Source organism: Zootoca vivipara, chromosome 4, assembly GCF_965207765.1.
Source record: "Zootoca vivipara chromosome 4, rZooViv2.hap1.1, whole genome shotgun sequence".
Lineage (NCBI taxonomy): Eukaryota > Metazoa > Chordata > Lepidosauria > Squamata > Lacertidae > Zootoca > Zootoca vivipara.
The window spans coordinates 20,614,526-20,635,029 of NC_142587.1; the positions used below are offsets into that span (position 1 = coordinate 20,614,526).

The 20,504-nt window shown below is 43.0% G+C and overlaps 1 protein-coding gene across 1 annotated transcript in view; it reads left to right on the forward strand.

Moving 5' to 3' along the window:
• The window catches only part of UBAC2 (UBA domain containing 2), an 84,062-nt gene that overhangs the window by 45,301 nt on the left and 18,257 nt on the right, over positions 1-20,504 (forward strand). Inside the window, exons 5-6 of the mRNA XM_035114308.3 lie at positions 4,683-4,806; positions 7,267-7,314. Coding sequence (XP_034970199.1) covers positions 4,683-4,806; positions 7,267-7,314 — 172 coding nt within the window. The remainder of the gene's footprint in view (positions 1-4,682; positions 4,807-7,266; positions 7,315-20,504) is intronic.

Below are 20,504 nucleotides of genomic sequence, written 5' to 3' on the forward strand. Positions count from 1 at the left end.
CCGCAATTCACGCACGGCAGAAGTGGCTTCTGCCATTTGCGCACGCGCAGAAGCAGCTGCTGTTGTCTGCATATGCGCACAACGGTGCTTCTACCAGCGACCCATTTAGCCTAAAGGATAGGCCGCTAGAACGGATTATGGTAGTAAGTAGAGGTTCCACTGTAACTCCTTTCCTTGACTCTACCCTCTATCAACTTCTAGCACAGTAGTACTTATGCAGCACAATGATGTTACAGAGTTCAAAGCTGATAAATAGATTGTACAATTTGACTGCACATGCAGCACCCTATTGTCAAATATCCCCATCTCCTCATTATGAAGTCTCTCCTCCCACCTCATATCAGCAGCTCTGGGTTTTAAAAACAATAAAAGACCAAACACTAATGCTTTTTAGGTCAGAGAAACTTGGCAGCAAAGGAGACATGATAGTGCCTGGTTGGAAACATCAGGCCCAGGAACAAAATCTTGCTCTCCAGATCTCTCTTACTAGTCCCTGGTACTCTACCCCCAAACAGTGTCTCTTACTGACTTGGCTCTGCACTTGACTGTTTTTGCCTGGCTGGCATGTGTTTTTAAACTGTGACAATGTCACTTGCTTGTGTTGATGGCGGATTGAATGATGTAGAGACCTCTGATTTTTCTATGACTGGAATGTAGCCTACTCTACAAAGGAAAGAATTGCATCCATTGCTATGCCCTCCTTTGCCTCTTAGTCTTCCATCACTGGCCTGTGGTTGCTGGCACATTGGCCCTTGGGCTGAAAAAAGGTTATCCACCCCTGTGACCAGGGACGTACCCAGTGGTTGACCAGGTTGGCCTCAGCCCATCTGTTTACTTGGTGGGCTGCTCCTCCACTGCTCAGAAGAGGCATGCAGGCTCTTCTGAGCACCTCAGCAGAATACAAGGGATGGGCAAGGGCACAAGGGAGTCTAGGTATGCCTTGTTAGAGATTCATTCCCCGTGTCTGCATTCATGGGATTGTTGTCTATCACATGATGATATATGTTTTCATTCCACAGTCGGACGTGACGGAAACAGGATGTTTGTGCTACTGTGTTTCCTGAAGAGGGACTATTGTCCTTTGTTCTTTCTCTTTGCTGCCTGATGCTAGAGAGAGAGGGAGCCATGTTGCTGTGCTCCATGTGTGTTTATATGTAAATAAACGTAGATTAGCCAAATGCTGTGCTACTGAGTTCTGTTACGCAATTACTGTATGCAAACTCTGCGGATCTGTAAGTGTGCTGATGTCAGTAGGCATCAGTCGCTGTGATGTTCAGGCTGAAGAAAGCTTTTGAAGCTCCCAAACGATTGACCAGGAGGGAGGGAACATGCCAGTCGGGCATGTGTCTCTGCCATGATCCTTCTTGTGGGTAAGAGATCCTAACATGCCTCTGCCTGTCACCAGCAGCGGAGCTAGCCTCTTGGGCACCCAGAGTGGTGCAATCTGGTGCGGTGGCGATCGCACCCGCAATCGCGCCCTGCCAGGATTTTGTCACACACACCCCCAGGGATGACACGTGGGGAGGACCGCCCCCCCTTTTCCTACGCCCCTTCCTGTGACAGAGGTTTATAGAGACTTATAGTATGGAAAAAGGGGATAGAGAGAGAGTCTTCTATGTTGAACTCAATACTAGAACATTGTACTAGAACTCAGCTTTTCACAGTAAGGTCAGGACAGACCAAAGAAAGTGCTTATTCACACAGTGCATAAATAACCTCAGGAATTTGCTGTGGTTATTCACCATGACTTGTAAATATAGGCTCTCTGTTCAGAGGTAATGTAGTTGTTAATACTAATGACTGAGGGAAGGGGCAAGCAACAGAGAGGAGCTGTTGCCTTCATGCTTGCTTGTAGGCTTCCCAAATGCTTGAAGCTGCCACTGTAAAACAGGATGCTAGGTGAGATAGACCATTAATCTGATCCAACTTATAGTCTTATTTTGGTGCATGTGCAGACAAGGCTGAACTTATTTTATATATACAAGCACTTTGACAGAAACCTCTTCTGTAAGTAAACATATTACGTAACAAGAAATGGGCATTGTGATAGAGAGTTGCAAAACCTCAAAAGCACAGAGAATAAGGAACTACATGGTTAGGATGCTTCTGGATAATTTTTTGCCTGTGCATCTTCGTTATCAAAGACCTGTCCACACATGGCTTTATACAGATGGATGATGAAGATGAAGAAGAAGAGTTTGGATTTGATATCCTGCTTTATCACTACCCGAAGGAGTCTCAAAGCGGCTAACATTCTCCTTTCCCTTCCTCCCCCACAACAGACACCCTGTGAGGTGGGTGGGGCTGAGAGACTTCAGAGAAGTGTGACTAGCCCAAGGTCACCCAGCAGATGCATTTGGAGGAGTGGGGACGCGAACCCGGTTCCCCAGATTACGAGTCTACCGCTCTTAACCACTACACCACACTGGCTTCACTGGAATTATAGGGGGGAAATACAGCTGACATTCAATTTCTTGTCTGCCATACGAGAACCCCTGCACTACCAGAACCTTGGTTGTGATTAGTTGTTGCCATGTGACAGAATACATACTGGGCTCTCTTATCTTTTTCAAACATATTAGATAGGACTGCATTTTCAGTTTATACTGGTATTTTCCATATTAAAAACCTTTTTACATGCAAGAGCACCACACTGACTTGCATTACGCGTGTCAGAATGTTAATTTTTAAAATGTCCTTAAAAATATAGCTCACCAACAATTTTCTGATTTGAGGTTCTAATGCCTCCCCAGGCCAATGCTCTGTTGATTTATGGCGAAACAGAATACAGTACCAGTAATGTACACCTGAGACTTGATGCTGACTTTAGAAGACCACTGGCTACCTCCTTCAATCAAATGAGGTAGCAGCTCTCTGAGGGCTCTTGTTGTAACTGAAGGAGGAAGCCTTGACTGGCTTTTGAGGAAATGCTGGTGTTCTGTTTTAATGGTTTGTTTGTTTGTTTACATTTGCAAACCTAGTAATACTTCCGTAAAGAGTGATTTGCCTAAGACCACACAAAACGTACATGAGCACTGCAGTTTCCTGGATCCAGGGGCATTGCAATGGGGGGGGCGATGGGGGCTGTCCGCCCCGGGTTCCACTGTGCATGTGTCATTACGTGGTGGGGTATCGGTGCCCCCCCCGCGACTCCAAAGCTCCAAACCTCCAAACTCCAGGTAAAAAGCCCGCTTGGTGTGGCGGGCATGCCGCACCGAGCGGGTTTTCTACCTCGAGCTTGGCGCTGGAGGTGCGCGGCTTTGGAGGCGCAGGGGCGGTGATTCCCCACCATGTAACAACGCATGCGTTGTTACGTAGCGCCCCCGCTCCCCCCCTGGGTGCATTGCAATTTGCCACCCTGGGTGTTGCATCACCTCACTACGCCACTGCCTGGATCATATTCTTTTATGCGTTGCACCACAGTCTTGGCCTCAAGCCCCGTACACAAGCATGGCTGCCTGTCTTAAAGTTTCCCGCAAAACCAGTATGGCAGTAGCACTATTCTCTTAGAGCCACTGCTCCCGAGCATGGCCAGACACTAAAGATAGAATCAGTGAGACAGCACAGCAGAGGAGAAAATGCATGTCACCAGGTCTGTGAAAAGCAGCACAAGAAACAAGGACATTTGGCCCCTTGCTCACCCAGCTGCAGTATTGCTCTCTATCCTTTGAGGGAGATGATGCTAAGAGAATGTATGAGGCTAGAGAACATTTGGTCTTTGCAGGAGAATGTGCTTAAGAGAGAACAAAATAACTCAAAGTACCTTGTGTATGTGCAACAAAGTGGGAGAGCCAGAGAAATGCTTCTGAAAAAAATAACTGGGTGTGACCTTGCTGCAATAAAAAAACTTGTGTGTTTTGGTCTTGAGATTTCACCTCTACGCACATGGTTTCATGTTATTATTCACAGAGATACTAAATAGGTGGTGATGTGTCTTGAAAAGGGCTATGAATCAGAGTTTTGAAATTCCTGTTTTCTTGCTTTTCTTCTACTTGAATTTGATAAACTGCATCCCGCCCCCTGCTCCCCCCCCCCGGAAATATTATGTGTTTTATGCTCTTTTGTTGTTTGCTCTTTAAGTAAAAGTAGCTACTCAAAATAAGCTACCATTGTTATACTGAAATATATTCATAGCTGCCAAGTTATCCATAATAGGCTTCCTCGCGAGAAAAGGGAAAACTTGGCAGCTATGAATATATTCCTACTGCTTTTATAGGGCACAGTTTTCTAAACAAGTCTTTCTGTGAAAGCCAGTTCCTACTTTCTGTCTCTTGGTTGTTCTTCAAAAAAACCAAGTATGAAGAAGAAAAAAGGATGCAGAAAAGAGGCAGGTGAAATCACTCACCTCTGATGTGCTAGATAGGTGCTAAGATGAGAGTGGACCTGGTTCATCATTCTTCATCCAGCAATAGCAGTTTTACTGATGGACAGGGTTGTGTAGATGGGAAGCAGGCAAGGGTCTTTCTCTCAGCCTTCTGGGTTGTTGTCATCAATCTGGGGAGTGGAAAGCCTCTGATCATTCTTAGAATTTTTGCTCTAAATAAGATAGGCACAGCATTTAACATTTTTAATAGATTGAGAGACATGTTTCGACTTCAAATTCAGTCAAGGGAGAGAGGCTGAAGCCTTTTTGTACAAATTCGATTGACCCCCCATTTTTGTACTGTATTTTGTCTCAACAGCTTGGGCCCTGTATTTGCTCTTTTTGTACCATTTTATTGCTCCATTCCAAGAGTGCAAGTGACACAAATTCTAGGCCAGTTTTCCATCACAAACAAGACACTGGTCTATATATTGGGTTTGCAGGTACAGTATGTATTGATTTGCTTGCTTTTCATTTACTTAGCAGTGCAGCAACTTTCATTTCCTTGCAGTGTTTTCCAGAACTCCCCCGTATTATATAATCTGTTCCAAATATTTAGTCCAAAGACACAATATAATTGTTTGAATTGGAAACTTTTCAATTCATGCTGCAGTGCATGGGGTTGCATGATGAACCTGAAGTGCTCGCTAATTTTGCAAATGTTCGTGACGGTAATCCAGACACCTTGTTCCATAGCTGTTAGTGGCATAGCTGCCAAATCTCCCATTTCTCGTGGGAAACCCCCGGATTTTAATCAGTTTCCCACTGTTCTCCTGAATGGAAAAAAATCCTGGAAATCCCCTGGATTTCCTACCTGCCAGAGGCTCCATTTTGGGTGCTGGCGCCGCCCGATTTCCGGTGCCCAGACATGGGTAGCGCAGCACCGGAAGTTGCTTCTACGCATGTCCAGACATGCGTAGTAGCGACTTCCGGTGCCACGCCGCTGCTGATCCCGCATTTTTCAGCGGGAGACTTGGCAGCTATGGTTAGTAATAGCCCACTTTCTGCATGCATAGGTGCCAACTTCCAGATTGAAAAATCCGTAGTTGGAAGTCGCGCTGCGACCGGAAGTCGCGCTGCGGCCATTTTCGGACTGGGCAGAGCAGCACCAGAAGTTGCTTCTACGCATGCTCTGCCCATTTCCAAAATGGCCGCAGCGCCGGAAGTCGCACTGCAGCCATTTTGGAACTGGGCAGAGCAGCACCGGAAGTTGCTTCTACGCATGCGCTGCCCATTTCCAAAATGGCCACAGCGTCAGAAATCCCTTCTGCGCATGTCCAGAGATTCCAGACATGTGCAGAAGGAGCCTCCCCTGGGTCGGTAAGAATCCGCGGGATTTACGGGGTTTTTTTAAAATCCGGGCTGCCAGCGGGAAACGGCTGGTAAAACGGGGGTTTCCCGGGGAATATGGGAGGCTTGGCAGCTATGTGCATGTCTGTAGTATTTCCCATTGTCAAAATTTTATTGATTAGGTAGGGTGAGATGGTTCTCCTTGGAGTTTAAAAATGAGTATTTTAAACAAATTAAGAAAACTGGAGGCTACTGGAGCCCCTGGGCCTTGAACTGGGAGTCTTAGGGACCTAGGTCAGCCAGACCTGGTATAGATGTGAAGTCTCTGTCGTCTGAACAATTAACAGAGCAGTGCATTCTGCTTAATACACTTCAGCTCAGATGCTGATGTTTGGAATCTTAAAGTGGAAAGGCATCCCATGAGTATAGCCTCAAACCTGGCTCTGCTGACAGAGCCATTCATTATTCCTAATAACAGAGGAAAATAAAGTACATGGTCTGCAAAGTCTGTTATTTTGATCATTTTTATCTTACAAGTAAGGCGATAACTGCTAGCATCTAGTCTAGATGTTTATCTCAGCTTCAGTTATTCTTGCTGTGCTTTCCTTTCTTATCATGACAAACTGATAGGTGTGCCGTTAAAAACTTCACCATGTGCAACAGAGATTTTGCTCGATTGTGTGGTTTTGTCATTTGAATGTGCTTTTCTCGTGCCGGGTAAATGCCTGTCCAACATATGGCACACATTCAAGCAGTTTGTCAGAATTCAGTGGCAAGACTTGTTGAAAAAATAATAATATTTAATCTAGAAAGAGTTACACACCGAAAGTTCTAAAAAGATTGAAGAGCTGCACATAACAATAGCATAATTTATAAAACAAATGCAACTGCCAGTGGAAATTGCCAGTTTTTTATTCATCTGTTCCATGTTTATTTTGGGGTTGGTTTTTTATTAACATTTTGCAGAAGAGGGGGAATGAATATGCCACTGTCAGGTTATTACTCATTTCTGCTTCTCCTGCACTATATACACAACCGTTTCCTTTTAAATACTTCTTTCCCTGGCTTCAGCATCTTCTTGCGTTTCATCTTTCTGCAACTTCATATCTACTTTCCAACCCTTCTCTCTGTTTAAAGTATTTTACCCATGGTTTTTAAATAGTAGAGATGGGGAGTCTAATGAAGAAAAGTCTTTCAGTTCATCATTGCCCGTAGAAGTAAATTCTGAAGAAAAAATGGTCAGATCCAGTTGCACTTTGCAGCACAACAATCGTCAGCAGATTGGTGCATGGTTTTTCAACTGTATTCTCCCTCTCCTTTTTATATACGCAGTTGGACTCAACCCCTCAACCCCCTCCCCCCCCCCACCAACCAGGCACCATTAGTGAAACACCATATTCCAAAATATTTAATTGGTAAATTGTTTCCACACAGGTGTTTTCATTGGTTGTGGTTTAGCTTTGTTTCTTGTTCTATCTCCTTCGGTTTCAATCACTTTCCTACTTACGCAGATTTACTGTGATATCTGCTACTTCATTTATTGATAGCAATAGTCAACCAAAGCATTGTGTAATATAAGTTGCATTTTTAAACTGTGTGTTTTTGTCTTGTAGCTTTTAACTTCTGGGTCTTACATCTGGATTGTAGCTTTAAGTGGGCTGGTAAGTGTATTTCGTTACTATTTTCTTTACAATAAGTTAACAGTTTTCAGCACTCACGTGCACTTTTCTGTTTTAATGTTTACAGCCTTTACCAAATTCAATTCAGCTGAAGTTCTTAACTACAATAACAACAAAAGATAGTGGCCAAAATGGTTCAGCACATGAACTTTGCCTGTTATTTCACTTCCAGTCTGCTCCTTTGCTCAGTAGTAGATAAGCTAGCTTTCACAGAGAGATGGCTACTACATTACATGTACTCTACACTCCATTTAATTAAAAGAAATCCCAGTGGTAAATGATAGAGCCTTTGATACAGTTTATAAATCTATACGTTTCAGTACTTATCCATTACGAAGAGGACTGTCATGATAGGAATGATGGAAGGGAGGAATGCTTTAGGAAGGTTCTTCTTCGGGTTTTGCCAAGAGCTGTGGAAGATTTCCCATAAGGAGAGGGTTTGTGTTCCCTGTACCATTTCTACAGCTAGCCAGTGATAAGAGAACTGGGCATGGAGTGATGCCTTTTTAGGCAACACAAAAGGTTAGGCGTAGTTGTTGGGTATTCACAGGGCAAGCTGGGGCAACAAACTGGGTTGTTTGAACAGCTGTGTGTTTGATGCTGGCTTGTTCAACAAACCAAAGACTTAGTGCAGCACTTCCCAGACTTGGTATCTTCCAGATGTTGTTGGATTATAGCTCTTACCACCCCATCAACTATTGGCCATGCTGGCTGGTGCTAATAGGAATTACAGTCCGAAACATCAGAAGGGCACCAGACTTGGGAAGGGTGGGTTAGCGCTATGTCCAAATGCGGCAAAAATGGCTCGCATCACTTGCTGCCAGTTGTGTCATGGGCAGTGCCCAGTAGATGACCATTCAACAAACATACAAGACGTAACTGGCTGTGTTCTTATATAAATAAAATATATTTTTCACTATATCAAATAACTCATGGAGTTCAATGGAAATGACTCATAAAGTTCAACGGAGTAAGCAGAAGACCCAGTAGATCAGCTCATTCACAGATCAGTTCATTCACGAGGTCCACACATTTACTAGTACAGTGGAACCTCGGTTTATGAACACCTCGGTTTATGAATTTTCGGTTTATGAACGCCGCGGACCCATCTGGAACGGATTAATTCACTTTCCATTACTTTTAATGGGAAAGTTCGCTTCAGTTTATGAACGCTTCAGTTTATGAACAGATTTCCGGAACCAATTACACCCATGTTTCAGTTTATGAACGCTTCAATTTAAGTACTTCACGGACCCGTCTGGAACGGATTAATCCACTTTCCATTACTTTCAATGGAAAAGTTCGCTTCAGTTTATGAACGGTTACTCCGCGGACCGTCTAGAACGGATTAATCCACTTTCCATTACTTTCAATGGGAAAGTTCGCTTCAGTTTATGAACGCTTCAGTTTATGAACAGACTTCCGGAACCAATTGTGTTCATAAACCGAGGTACCACTGTATCTATTCCACCTGTGTCTTTGTATGTTCATGAACTGATCTACTGGGTCTTCTACTTACTCCATTGAACTTTATGAGTCATTTCCGTTGAACTCCATGAGTTATTTGATATAGTGAAAAATATATTTTATTTATGTAGGAACACAGCTGGTTATGCCTTGTGTGTTTGTTGAGTGTATTTTACGTAACCACAGGTTTGATGTTGTTTTGCCAGTAGATGACCATGGTAAACTCTAATCAAGAGTTACTAGGTACAGTACCTTTGATGTCAGCATTTGGGCATTTTGGTTTGGTTTGGGGGGGGAAACACAATTTTCTCTGGCGTGGATATTGGCTGGATACATGGAAATGACGTTCCACTGAATGTAGTGGGGTTTGCTTACAAGAACGCTGCATAGGATTGGTATTTGGCCATTCAGGTTCACTCAGCAAAAAAAAAGAATAATCTGGAAAGTCCCTTAGACTGTAGTGGTAGGAAACATTTTCTATCTCATTTATATTTTTCCAGATCACATGAGTGATTTTTTTGGGGGGGGGGCGGGACCAGTAAAGATTTGATCATAAGTTCAGTGTTGTATTGTATTGTATTTTAAACTCTGTAGCCAGTTGCTTCCTTTTTGCTAAGAGAAGTCTAATAATGACAACAGAAGAAACGATAATATGGGAGGTTTGCGAATTTTTATTTGAATAATTATATTCCACCCTTCATTGAGGTTTCCAGGCAGCTAACATAATCAAGTACTGTACTTGTGCACAATTTACAATTTACTGGCACCACTGGATAGCTCAGTTGTTAGAGCATGGTGCTGATAATGCCAAGGTTGTAGGTTCGATCTACAGCTGCATATTCCTGCAACGCAGGGGGTTGGACTTGATGGTACCTTCAAACTCTACAATTCTATGGTTTCTATACAACTGTGAGATTAATTAAAACAGAAGGATACAGAATGTTTGAAATACCACTAACAAAAACGAAAGATATAAGAGCAGCCTAAAATCCCATAGAAAAAAATTAAAACCAGGCAAAATAAGTTTTTCACATACTTCCCCCCCCAGCATTTCTGATGCTCTGTCCTCTATTTATAACACTAATTTTTAAATGAAAGTTGTTTCCCACACACACACATTTGAATCAGAACAGAACAGTAATTGCCAAAGATGGCAATGACTGAAGTTATACTTACCTGCTTTTTAATTGGACAATACAGGGTTACATGAAGATGTAGGGTGATAGATCTGTAAACTGTATCATATGATAGTTATAGTGGCCATTGCTAGGTCAGTGCACTGTATGCTCAGATTTTTAAATCTATACATATACATTTAGTTACCTAAATTCATGATTGCGGCCATCCAGGGACCACAGGGTGATTTACAGTATAAATACATAACATAGTAACAAACAAAAACAATAGCACCACCCCCAACACACTGTTTAAAAGGCCATAGATTAATTAATTAGAACTTGGGTTCAAATCACCATTACCTCAAAGACTGCATTTTATGTACCTTTTATTCCTAAACACACAACCACAGGGCATCATTTATGTATACTGTACTGTACATGAGCAAAAAGTGTTGCAGGTAGTGCAGTTCTGCCCTAAAAACAGAGCCTTGGGGTGTGTTAGTTCCTCCAAGCCTCTTTCTGGATTAAAATGAACTTCTTCAACATGAACCTTTGTGTACTCATGGAGTCTTCCCACTGCAGGACATGGGGTTGGGATGCGGTGAGTTTCTGTGCACTTTGCACACCGAGACACATTGCTTCCCCTGGAATATCTTGATAATTTGAAGGTGAATCAGATCACTTAGAGTTGGTGTGGGAGGCAGTTTTGCTGCAAATACTCACATTTTTTTTCTGTTCCCCATTGAAATGAATGGAAACCAGTATGGTGAAAAGTGGTCTACAAGGGCACAATTCCCTTTTTTATTTTGAGAAAATATCTTTATTGTTTTAAAAAAGGTATAATTACAAACATTTCATACTACATACATACACACTTTCCCCAGACAGACAATATATAGCACAAAAAAAGAAAAGAAAAGAAAACCCATTACAGGAACAAAAGTGAAAAATAAAAGTAAAAATACAAAAGGAAAAGGACAATTTTAAAAAGAAATAGAAGAAAAGAAATCGATCTTCCAATTATCCAGTCTGTAATTCATTCCCCCCCCCCAAATTATCTCACATTCAATAATATATTAACTACTTAATACTTTTTTCATGCATAATAAATCAGATTCAGCCTAAGCCTGCTATTAGGGATTTTGATATTCCGTTTTTTAATAAATATTCTTCAAACATCTCCCATTCCTTTTTTGCTTTTTGTCTTGTTTGCCCCCTTATTCTTGCTGATGTTGTTGCCAATTGAATATATTCTACCATCAATGTTTGCCAATCTGCTATATTTGGTACTTTATCTGATTTCCAATTTCGGGCTATCAGGATCCTCGCTGCCACTAATCCATACATAAGTAATATCCTTTTTGTTGTTTTAATTTTTTCTGGTATTAAATTTAATAAAAATATCTCAGGCTTTTTCTTAAAGGTACTTTTAAATAATTTTTTCAATTCTTCATATATCAAATTCCAAAAGTTGCACAATTCCTAGTAAAATGCAAGCTTTTAACAAAATGGGTGGGCTTATACTGTAGTCATTCACCAGCTCTGTTATCATTACCTTGGAACTAGATTTAATTTATTCCAATCTTTACTTCCCCTTTCAAGCTATATAAAGTGTTCTTTAAAATAATATATGTAAGTTGCATGCATCACTAAATGCAACTGTCCAAAAATAGGATCTATATTTGGGTTTCAGCTCACATGTCTTCATTGTAATCTTGCAGCAGGTATTTTTTTATTTTTTTTATTTCTGTGGGAGTGGAGTGGGGGCAGTTGCCTCACACCTGTAGCAAAACACTTCCACTTTGCAAACTGCACTGTGTTTCAGTGTTTGTAATGATCAGATCTTTTTCCTTTCAAAGTGATCAGCACTAACTTCTTTTAAAGGAAACGGGAGTCATCACCTGAAACAAAATGTACACCTGTCTCTGAATAGACTGATTCACTGTCCAGCAGTACTTTTGTCTTCTCGGTTATGTTTCAGTGCATACACCTTGATGCACCATAATGAGTACGGTTGAGACTTTCCACTATCTCCCTACAACCTGAATGAAAAAGCGAAAGCAATATTGATGATCCCCCAAGCTCCAGATGTTTACATAGATCAGGGGTGGCTCTCTTTTGGTCCTCCATTTGCTGCTGGACTATAACTCACATCATCCCCAAACATTAGCTATGCTTGTGGGACCTGAAGTGAGTTGGAGACCAGCAGTATTTGTAGGTCCAGACGTCCTTCACCCCCAGCGTCTGGGGACTTCTATTTCAGTGTATCTGAAGAAGTGTGCATACACACGAAAGCTCATACCAAAATAAAAACTTAGTTGGTCTTTAAGGTGCTGCTGGAAGGATTTTTTATTTATTTTGTTTCGACTACGTCAGACCAACACGGCTACCTACCTGTAACTAGAACTACATAGTTGGCTCAGACTAATACTGTGGCTGATGGTATTGAATGTTGATTAGAGACACAGATTCATATTCTTACCATCCATCTTTGGGTGAAGGTTATCCACCAGGATACCAAGGCAATTTCCGTCTATAACCAGGGTGGAAATCAAAAAGGATCAAGGATCAAGATAAATAGTTTCCTCCAGGAAAACTGGATCAAGCTGCCAGAATGCCCTTGAACATCTTGCCCATAAAACGGTTTTTAGAGATTAGACAGGGCCTATCTCATGCTTGGCTAGCAAAGTTGCTGAGCTAGCAAAGTTGCTTTCTGCAGGGATCAAGGAACTCAGTCACACAGCCAGTCTAGCAGGTTGAAGTCACCATCCGTCAACTGATTCCCCACACCACTTGTGGGGCAGATGGGTGGATGGGGGGTGAGTTTGGGGGAAATTGCCTCACAGGCCAAATTGGGACCTATGCTGTCAAAGAAAGGCTAGAGGTGCATCTTCAACATATGACAGAGGTTGTACAATGAGGCTGCTATGTGCACCTCTGAGGGGAGGGAGTTCCACAAGTTAGGAGCTCCAATGGAAAAAGCCTTCGTCTGGGCTGCCATTCCCTGCACTTCTGAAAGCAGAGAGAGGCCCTTTGCAGATCTTAACATCCGAAAGGCTGGTAAGGGATGTTCCATCTAAAATTTCTGCACATTTTCAATTTGGAATATTGTAGCTGAAGCCCTGTTGATCAGACATTTTGAACTCAAAGCCTTTTTCTAATCAGCAGCCCTTTCTGTACCCCATAACTCAATGCTTGTTAGCTGTTAGATGTATGATATAGCGATCCTTGCACATAATTTCAGGCACACTCTTTTATATATGGCAGAAAATGTTTCCGAAGCACAGAGTAAGTGATAGCTGCAATGTCAAGCCTCAGTTGCTAGGAGTTGGAGAAAAAGTTAAGGTATGATCCTCTCTCTCCTTGAAACTTCATCACCCTAGCCCCATCTGTATTTTATGCCAGGTCTGTCTCCCTTAGAGACAGCAATGCCTAAACTTGACTAAGGAGATCCTCTTCCTCTCAGAAACCTTGCACACGCTTTGTCTTGTCCCAAACACATGCATCCATGGGGTGTGTGCCACAGTTTGTACATTTAGAAGTTAAGAGGTCTGGTTAACACCTAGTATTGCCAGATGATTGGGTATGGCCAGATAATACCCCTAGCCCCTTCTCTTCCTGCTCCCAAGTCCCATTCCATTGCCGCAGGTGTCATTCCTCCATGTTCCTCATTTTCCAGTTAACATGCATCTGTGGGGATGAGGAGAGAAGAAAACACCTCTTAGCAAGCTAAATTTAGCATAACCAGTTGCTAGCTTGGTTCTGCTGTCTGTAAAACTTTTTATTATTCCATATTTCCATTTAAAAACAAACAAATACAAAACCCTGAAGTTGACTTTACCAACCCTGAAGCGTCTGTGATTAACAACATTCTACCTCTAAGGTCATACCAAATTCACCTCATTTCAAGACACAATATTGTAAAAGTTGACAGCTGACGTTAGTGGATAGGACCTGTGAATCTCTTTCATCTTGTTTACAGTAGACTGGGACTGGGAGGTAGACTTACGCACACAATGCAGGCAAATCTAAATATATCCAGGAGTCTGGCTCATGGTTCATGAGAGCAAGCCAGTGGCAATAGGGTTCTCATTTAGCTTTTCAGTCTTAGCTTTTCAGACGTAATGTTTAATACAGTTTCCTTTGTTTAATTTAGTGTTTGTATTCATCTCTTCATTAGACTACAAATAAAGCTTTGCTTTAAGAAGCTTATTTTTAGTCTCTAATAATTTAGTCATTTAGCCCATATTAGGCCAAGACGGCGTGTTTTTCTTTGTGTGGCTGGTTGATAGCTGATATTTTTGGAATAATGGGCAGGAAAACTGAGGCTTTCATTTCTGGTTTCGAAACAAAGAAATGCTTACAATGATTATTTGGACAGATGAGGGGAAACAGTCTTCCTTGACATCCTTTGACAGATGTAGCTTCCTGTATGTGGAAGACAAAAGCACATGAATTGAATTGCACTCTGCGTTTGGCATAACTTCAAGCTATACTCTAATGTACACTTTGGCAAGAGTACATAAGTAGTTAGATGCTTGACAATCTTCCCTTCTCGTACTGATATATTTCATAAAATCTTTGCAAGAGAATGAAAAATGTCTTTTCTAAAATACTTGTCCTTGCTAATCACCAGTGCTACAGAATACTCTAAATGTTTGCCCTGTCCTGTGTATTCACTTCCAGGCTGCTCTAGATTCAACATGCTGTCTTTATAAAAGTGGCTGCATTTGAGAAACGCTTCTTGGGGTCAGGTTTTTTAAGGTTTCTTCTTATAATGGTTATTTTCTCATAATGGAAATCAGTGCCAGGCTGCCCCAAGTCACAGCTGTAGGGACATTTTTATGTAGGATAAATATGCAGCAAAATGGCATTTCAGTTGTGGATAACAGAAGAAGTGGACTTTTGAATGTTCGGAGCTGCCTGCATTGCCATGCAGATCCATCAGGTGCAAAGTGGTCTTAGAGCTGTCCTTTATTAGATGATCCTGTGTTACTTTTTACCATGTGAAAATGTAGCATGATGAACAGAAATATTTTAAAATAAAAGTTGACATTCTTCGGCTTCTTACAAAACTTCCAATTATTTAAAGTGGAATTTAAATACTTGCCTCCAACTTCCCTGGCTGGTTTTTCTTTCAGTATCTCTTGTCTGTCACATTTATTTAGTTGGAAGTCTGTTTGAAAGCATAGGTCATAGAATCATAGAGTTGGAAGAGACCACAAGGGCCATCCAGTCCAACCCCCTGCCAAGCAGGAAACACCTCCAAAGCATTCTTGACATATGACTTGTCAAGCCTCTGCTTAAAGACCTCCAAAGAAGGAGATTCCACCACACTCCTTGGCAGCAAATTACACTGTTGAACAGCTCTTACTGTCAGGAAGTTCTTGTAGAAAGAAAGGTCTCTTGTTTTGTTCTCATGTTTTGTCAGCAAACTACAGAACAAGAAGTACCAGCAATCAGAGGTGAGTAAGGTAGTGATTGCTTTATCAGTTGCCTAGACATTCAAGTTGCTGTTTCTGCAGTTAGAATGGCAGACTTTGACAGACCTGACACTCATTTTCAAAATGCATTGTGTGATTTGCATTTGCAAAGAATAATTCATTATCATTTGAAAATTCTTGGACCTCAAATTGATGTTGTACCCTTCTTGAAAGCTTGCAAAAAGCTATTATTGCATAATCCTTAAGTGAATCATTGTTTGTGCCACTCATAGAGCTGAAGCGGAGCTCAGAGGTCAGCCAGTCAAACCTCCTGCCGATGCAGAAAATGTACTACAACATAAAATCTGAATCCCAGATAGTAGGGTTAATTCCAGCACTCTGTAACGTTTGTTCCATGCTCTATCCCATAAGCTTAGGCTGGTGACGTAATACTCTACTTTCTTGAGCTTGGAGGAATGCATAAAATGCTATCCATGGGTAAAATGTCATCCATTGATATTTGAATGACCTTCCCTATATATGGTCACCCTTGGGAGGCTGAGGAAGAATGAACTTAGTTGCTGTAAGCCACAGGGCAGCCTTTTAAGAACTGTGAAGCTTGCAGTGTCTTGGAATCATAGAACTGTAGAGTTGGAAGGGACCATGAGAGTCATCTAGTCCAACCCCCTGCAATGCAGGAATCCTTTGCCCAATGTGGGGCTCTAACCAACAACCCTGAGATTGTAGTGTCTCATACTCTACTGACTGAGCTATCTTGGGAGGTCTATCATTGCTAAAGGATTTTTGGCCTCAGTGTGCAGTGTTACTTTTGTTAGAGAGCGGGTAACTTCAAAGGGTGGTGCTGTGGGTTTAACCACAGAACCTAGGGCTTGCCGATCAAAAGGTCGGCAGTTCAAATCCCCGCGACGGGGGCAGAAGTGGCTTAGTCATGCTGGCCACATGACCTGGAAGCTGTACACCGGCTCCCTCGGCCAATAAAGCGAGATGAGCGCTGCAACCCCAGAGTCGGTCACGACTGGACCTAATGGTCAGGGGTCCTTTTACCTTTACTTTTAACTTCATAGGAGAATTTTCTTTTCTTTTCAAATGTTTATGAAACTTGTATTTGGTGCAGACTTGACAAGTTTTAAGTTGAAATCCAGCTGTGTTTCCTTTCAGTGTTTATCACCAATTCCAAAAATACATCATATTGGATACAAAGGTTCCCTCCTTTCGATTGAGTGACCTTTGGATCCAACTCATTATACTTACCAAAACTGGAAAACTGCCTTCAAATAAGCTGGCTGCCTGGTTGACGATGAGCTGTGCAGAACCTTTTCAGTGGTGGCTCCCCATTTGTGGAATATCCTCCCTAGTAAGGTGCATCTGTCTCCCACATTATTAACTTTCAAGAGAAATTTAAAAACATTCCTTTTACTAAGGTATTTGATGGCAGAGATACACTGTAACCATTTTTTATAATATTTAAACTGCTTTTACCTGTTGTGTGTTTAATGTTTTATCATTGCTGTTTCTTATGCTCTGGGCTTTTCTCTACCTGCGTGGGGGGGGGGGGGAGGTGGGATGCAAATTGAATGAATGAATACCATGTCATTGTTAATGTTGACATTGTTGTGCACATGGCACTCCTTTGACAAAACCATAGAATATAGAAAAAATGAATCTACCGTATTTGCCATTCTGCACTCCTTTTTCAAGCTACCCCTGGCAGCCTCTGTTAGTGACTACAGTTGTTTACTGTCATAGAGTAAATGTTTTCCTCTTGTTTTAAGCCACGGGAACTATCTACCATATAGTTTGTTTGTTTGCTTGTTTGCTTTCTTGTTTGTTTGTTTTTCTAACTTGTGCTGAGCTTGAAAAACTTGACACATGCGGCTTCTGAGATAGGAGGGACTTGTTGTATTGTGGACTAGAATTCATTATTTATTGCATATTAAACTGAATGATGTCCACTCCCTTTTTATTTCCATTTCCTCATTATTATTTTGTTGCATGCGTGTATGTAATGTATTCTAAAATAAAAAGTTTTTAAAAAGAAAGTCGGATTGCATTTTTGATTGTGCTCTGTGCCGTGCAAAGATTACTAGGTAGTGGAAAGATTAGTCTTTTGTCTAACATTGAGATCTAGATTTCAGGAATGCTGCCAGATCAGACCAAAGGCCTATCTAGTTCACCATTCTATTTCCTACAGTGGTCAAACTGGTGACTGTGGGGAAACCCTTGATCTGGCAATTGCCTTCTAATGTTGTGCTTAGTGACTGGTATTCAGAGACATACTGTTTCTGGTCCTGGAGCTAGTCTATAGCTATCATAATGAGTAGCCATTGATATCCTTAGTCTCCATTAAAAAATCTTGCTAATTTAGCAGTACCGTGTTTCTCCTAAAATAAGACGTGCCTCTAAAATAAGCCATGGCACGATCTTTTAAAGGCAAAAATATATAAGACATCCCCCCAAAATAAGACATGCCGACCCAGCGGGAGCCGGCAAACGCAGCAGCGCGCGCCAAGCCCCAGCCCAGCGGGAGCGCCAGCACAGAGACGCGCCGAGCTCCGACTGAACGGGCCCCAGGACCCGGCAGCGGGCGGCACACGAAGCCGCAGGACCCGGCAGGAGCCGGCAGCAGCCCCAGCCACGACGCGCCGCACCGCCCGAAGCCCAGGGATCCGGCAGCGGGCTCAGCGGGCGGCGCGCGAAGTGGCAGTAGCCGGCAGGAGCCGGCAGCAGCCCCAGCCACGACGCGCCACACCGCCCGAAGCCCAGGGACCCGGCAGCGGGCTCAGCGGGCGGCGCGCGAAGTGGCAGTAGCCGGCAGGAGCTGGCAGCAGCCCCAGCCACGACGCGCTGCACCGCCCGAAGCCCAGGGACCCGGCAGCGGGCTCAGCGGGCGGCGCGCGAAGTGGCAGTAGCCGGCAGGAGCCGGCAGCAGCCCCAGCCACGACGCGCCGCACCGCCCGAAGCCCAGGGACCCGGCAGCGGGCTCAGCGGGCGGCGCGCGAAGTGGCAGTAGCCGGCAGGAGCCGGCAGCAGCCCCAGCCACGACGCACCACACCGCCCGAAGCCCAGGGACCCGGCAGCGGGCTCAGCGGGCGGCGCGCGAAGTGGCAGGAGCCGGCAGGAGTCGGCAGCAGCCCCAGCCACGACGCGCCGCACCGCCCGAAGCCCAGGGACCCGGCAGCGGGCTCAGCGGGCGGCGCAAGAAAGCCCCGTACCATGCTCAATAAAAAAATAAGACATCCCCCGAAAATAAGCCGCAATGTGTCTTATTTTGGGAGAAACACGGTATTTAGGAAAACTGTGTTTTGTAAGCTTGGTAATCGTTTGTTGTCAAGTTATTCCATTTCAAATGTAATCTTTGGACCGTAATATCTGTGATGTAATTTTTGCTGAAGATTCCAAAATGAGCTTTGACTATATGAAAGATTCTTAGCCTTCAGTTTGGAATATTAAAATTAAATCTGGCCATAAATGAACTGTTTATCTGTAGGAATGACCTCCCCCACCCCTTGTTAGGGCATGCATTTACTCAGCTTATATTTCAAACAGTGCCCACAAAATATCTGACGGGACCACCTTTCTGTAGGCAGATCAGGCCAGACTGAAGATATTGTGTAATATATTCTGCATTACTCTTGATCTGTCCAACTAAATGTGGGCAGGCAATATGAGAAATTAGGATAGATTGATCTGTCCATTTCATAATAATTTAGAAGGTCAGATGCTTTGGGAATTAGCTGCTGGATGACATAGACAAGGCTCACTTTATATTGCACTATATGCAACAATCAAGATAGTTATGAACTACTTTTAAAACAGTGTCAACTGCCAAGGGACTTTTTAACCTAAATGATTTCGGGAACTTGACATTTTGAAGTTCTGAGAACTTGGCTTTTAACTTGCTCTTGAATTGTCTGGGGGTTTTGGGGGGTGGGGAGTGAGTTATATGGTACTGCAAACAATAAAAATATGACTGACAAACTGATGATGCACCGGGAGGAGGGTTAACCCCCCCCTACCTGTGACACCACCACCCCTGAAAGATTCACCCCAGCTGCAGTGAGACTTTTAATAATCCTGCCACTGGCACCAATGGAAGCTTTTTTAAAAGCTTGATTTTGTTGTGGGGAGGGGGCAAGGGGAAGAGACTACAAGCCTGATGTTGGGTGCGGCTGCAGGATACATCTGGCCCTTAGGCCAGAGGTTTGCCACTCCTGGTATAAAGGCATTGTGGTATTGGGAGTTTCATTTTTAGTTGCTTTGCTAATGCTAGGATGGGATTCACATTTTTCACAGCTGCTGCAATTTGATTTTATTGGCTACTCACCCAGGACAACCAAGATTGGTAACCTTGTTGGTCACCATCAACTCTGACTCCATTAGTTTACATATGAAGTTAGGAGATTTTGCCCCACTGTATTTCGTTGTACTCTTACTTTGAACTAAGTTTGTCATTTTATTGCCTACTCCCCCAGTTCGGAGAAATCATTTTGGGAATCTCGGCAGTCACCTTTTTCTTTTTACCTTGAATCATTTGAGGCCATCAGCAAACCACACTGCTCACCCCTGCGTAACGCAACACCATTTTATAAGCAAGTTAAACGGGCCAGCCCCAATACAAATCCTTTTTACATGTTTCCATTGTGACTACTGCTGATTTATTCCTGCTCTCTGTTTCCTGTTCTCTAACCAGCTACAGATTCATAAGAGGACCTGTACCCTTAGCCCAGGCATAGGGAAACTCAGCCCTCCAGATGTTTTGGGACTGTCATTACCATCATCCCTGACCACTGGTCCTGTTAGCTAGGGATGATCAGAGTTGTAGTCCACCTGCCTCTTGAGCCATATGCCGGCCTTTGATTTCACATTGGTAGTCAGTATTTCAAAACGGCACTTGTTTTCAAATCTGCTGTACAGGTACTGCTGAACTTTTGTTGAGGCCAATATGGTGTTGCTTAAGTACTGTCCTAAACTGGAAAGTGTTGTGAGTCATGACGAATGTGCTGGAAACTCAGAGTAACGAAATTGTCCCTTGGCTTCCTGACGTTTGCTCACAGAAGGCAAAGGGAAGAAGGCTGAACGAAATGATGGGACAGTCTTGTTTCACATGCCTGGCAACGGGTTTTGGCTGTCATTCATTACTTCT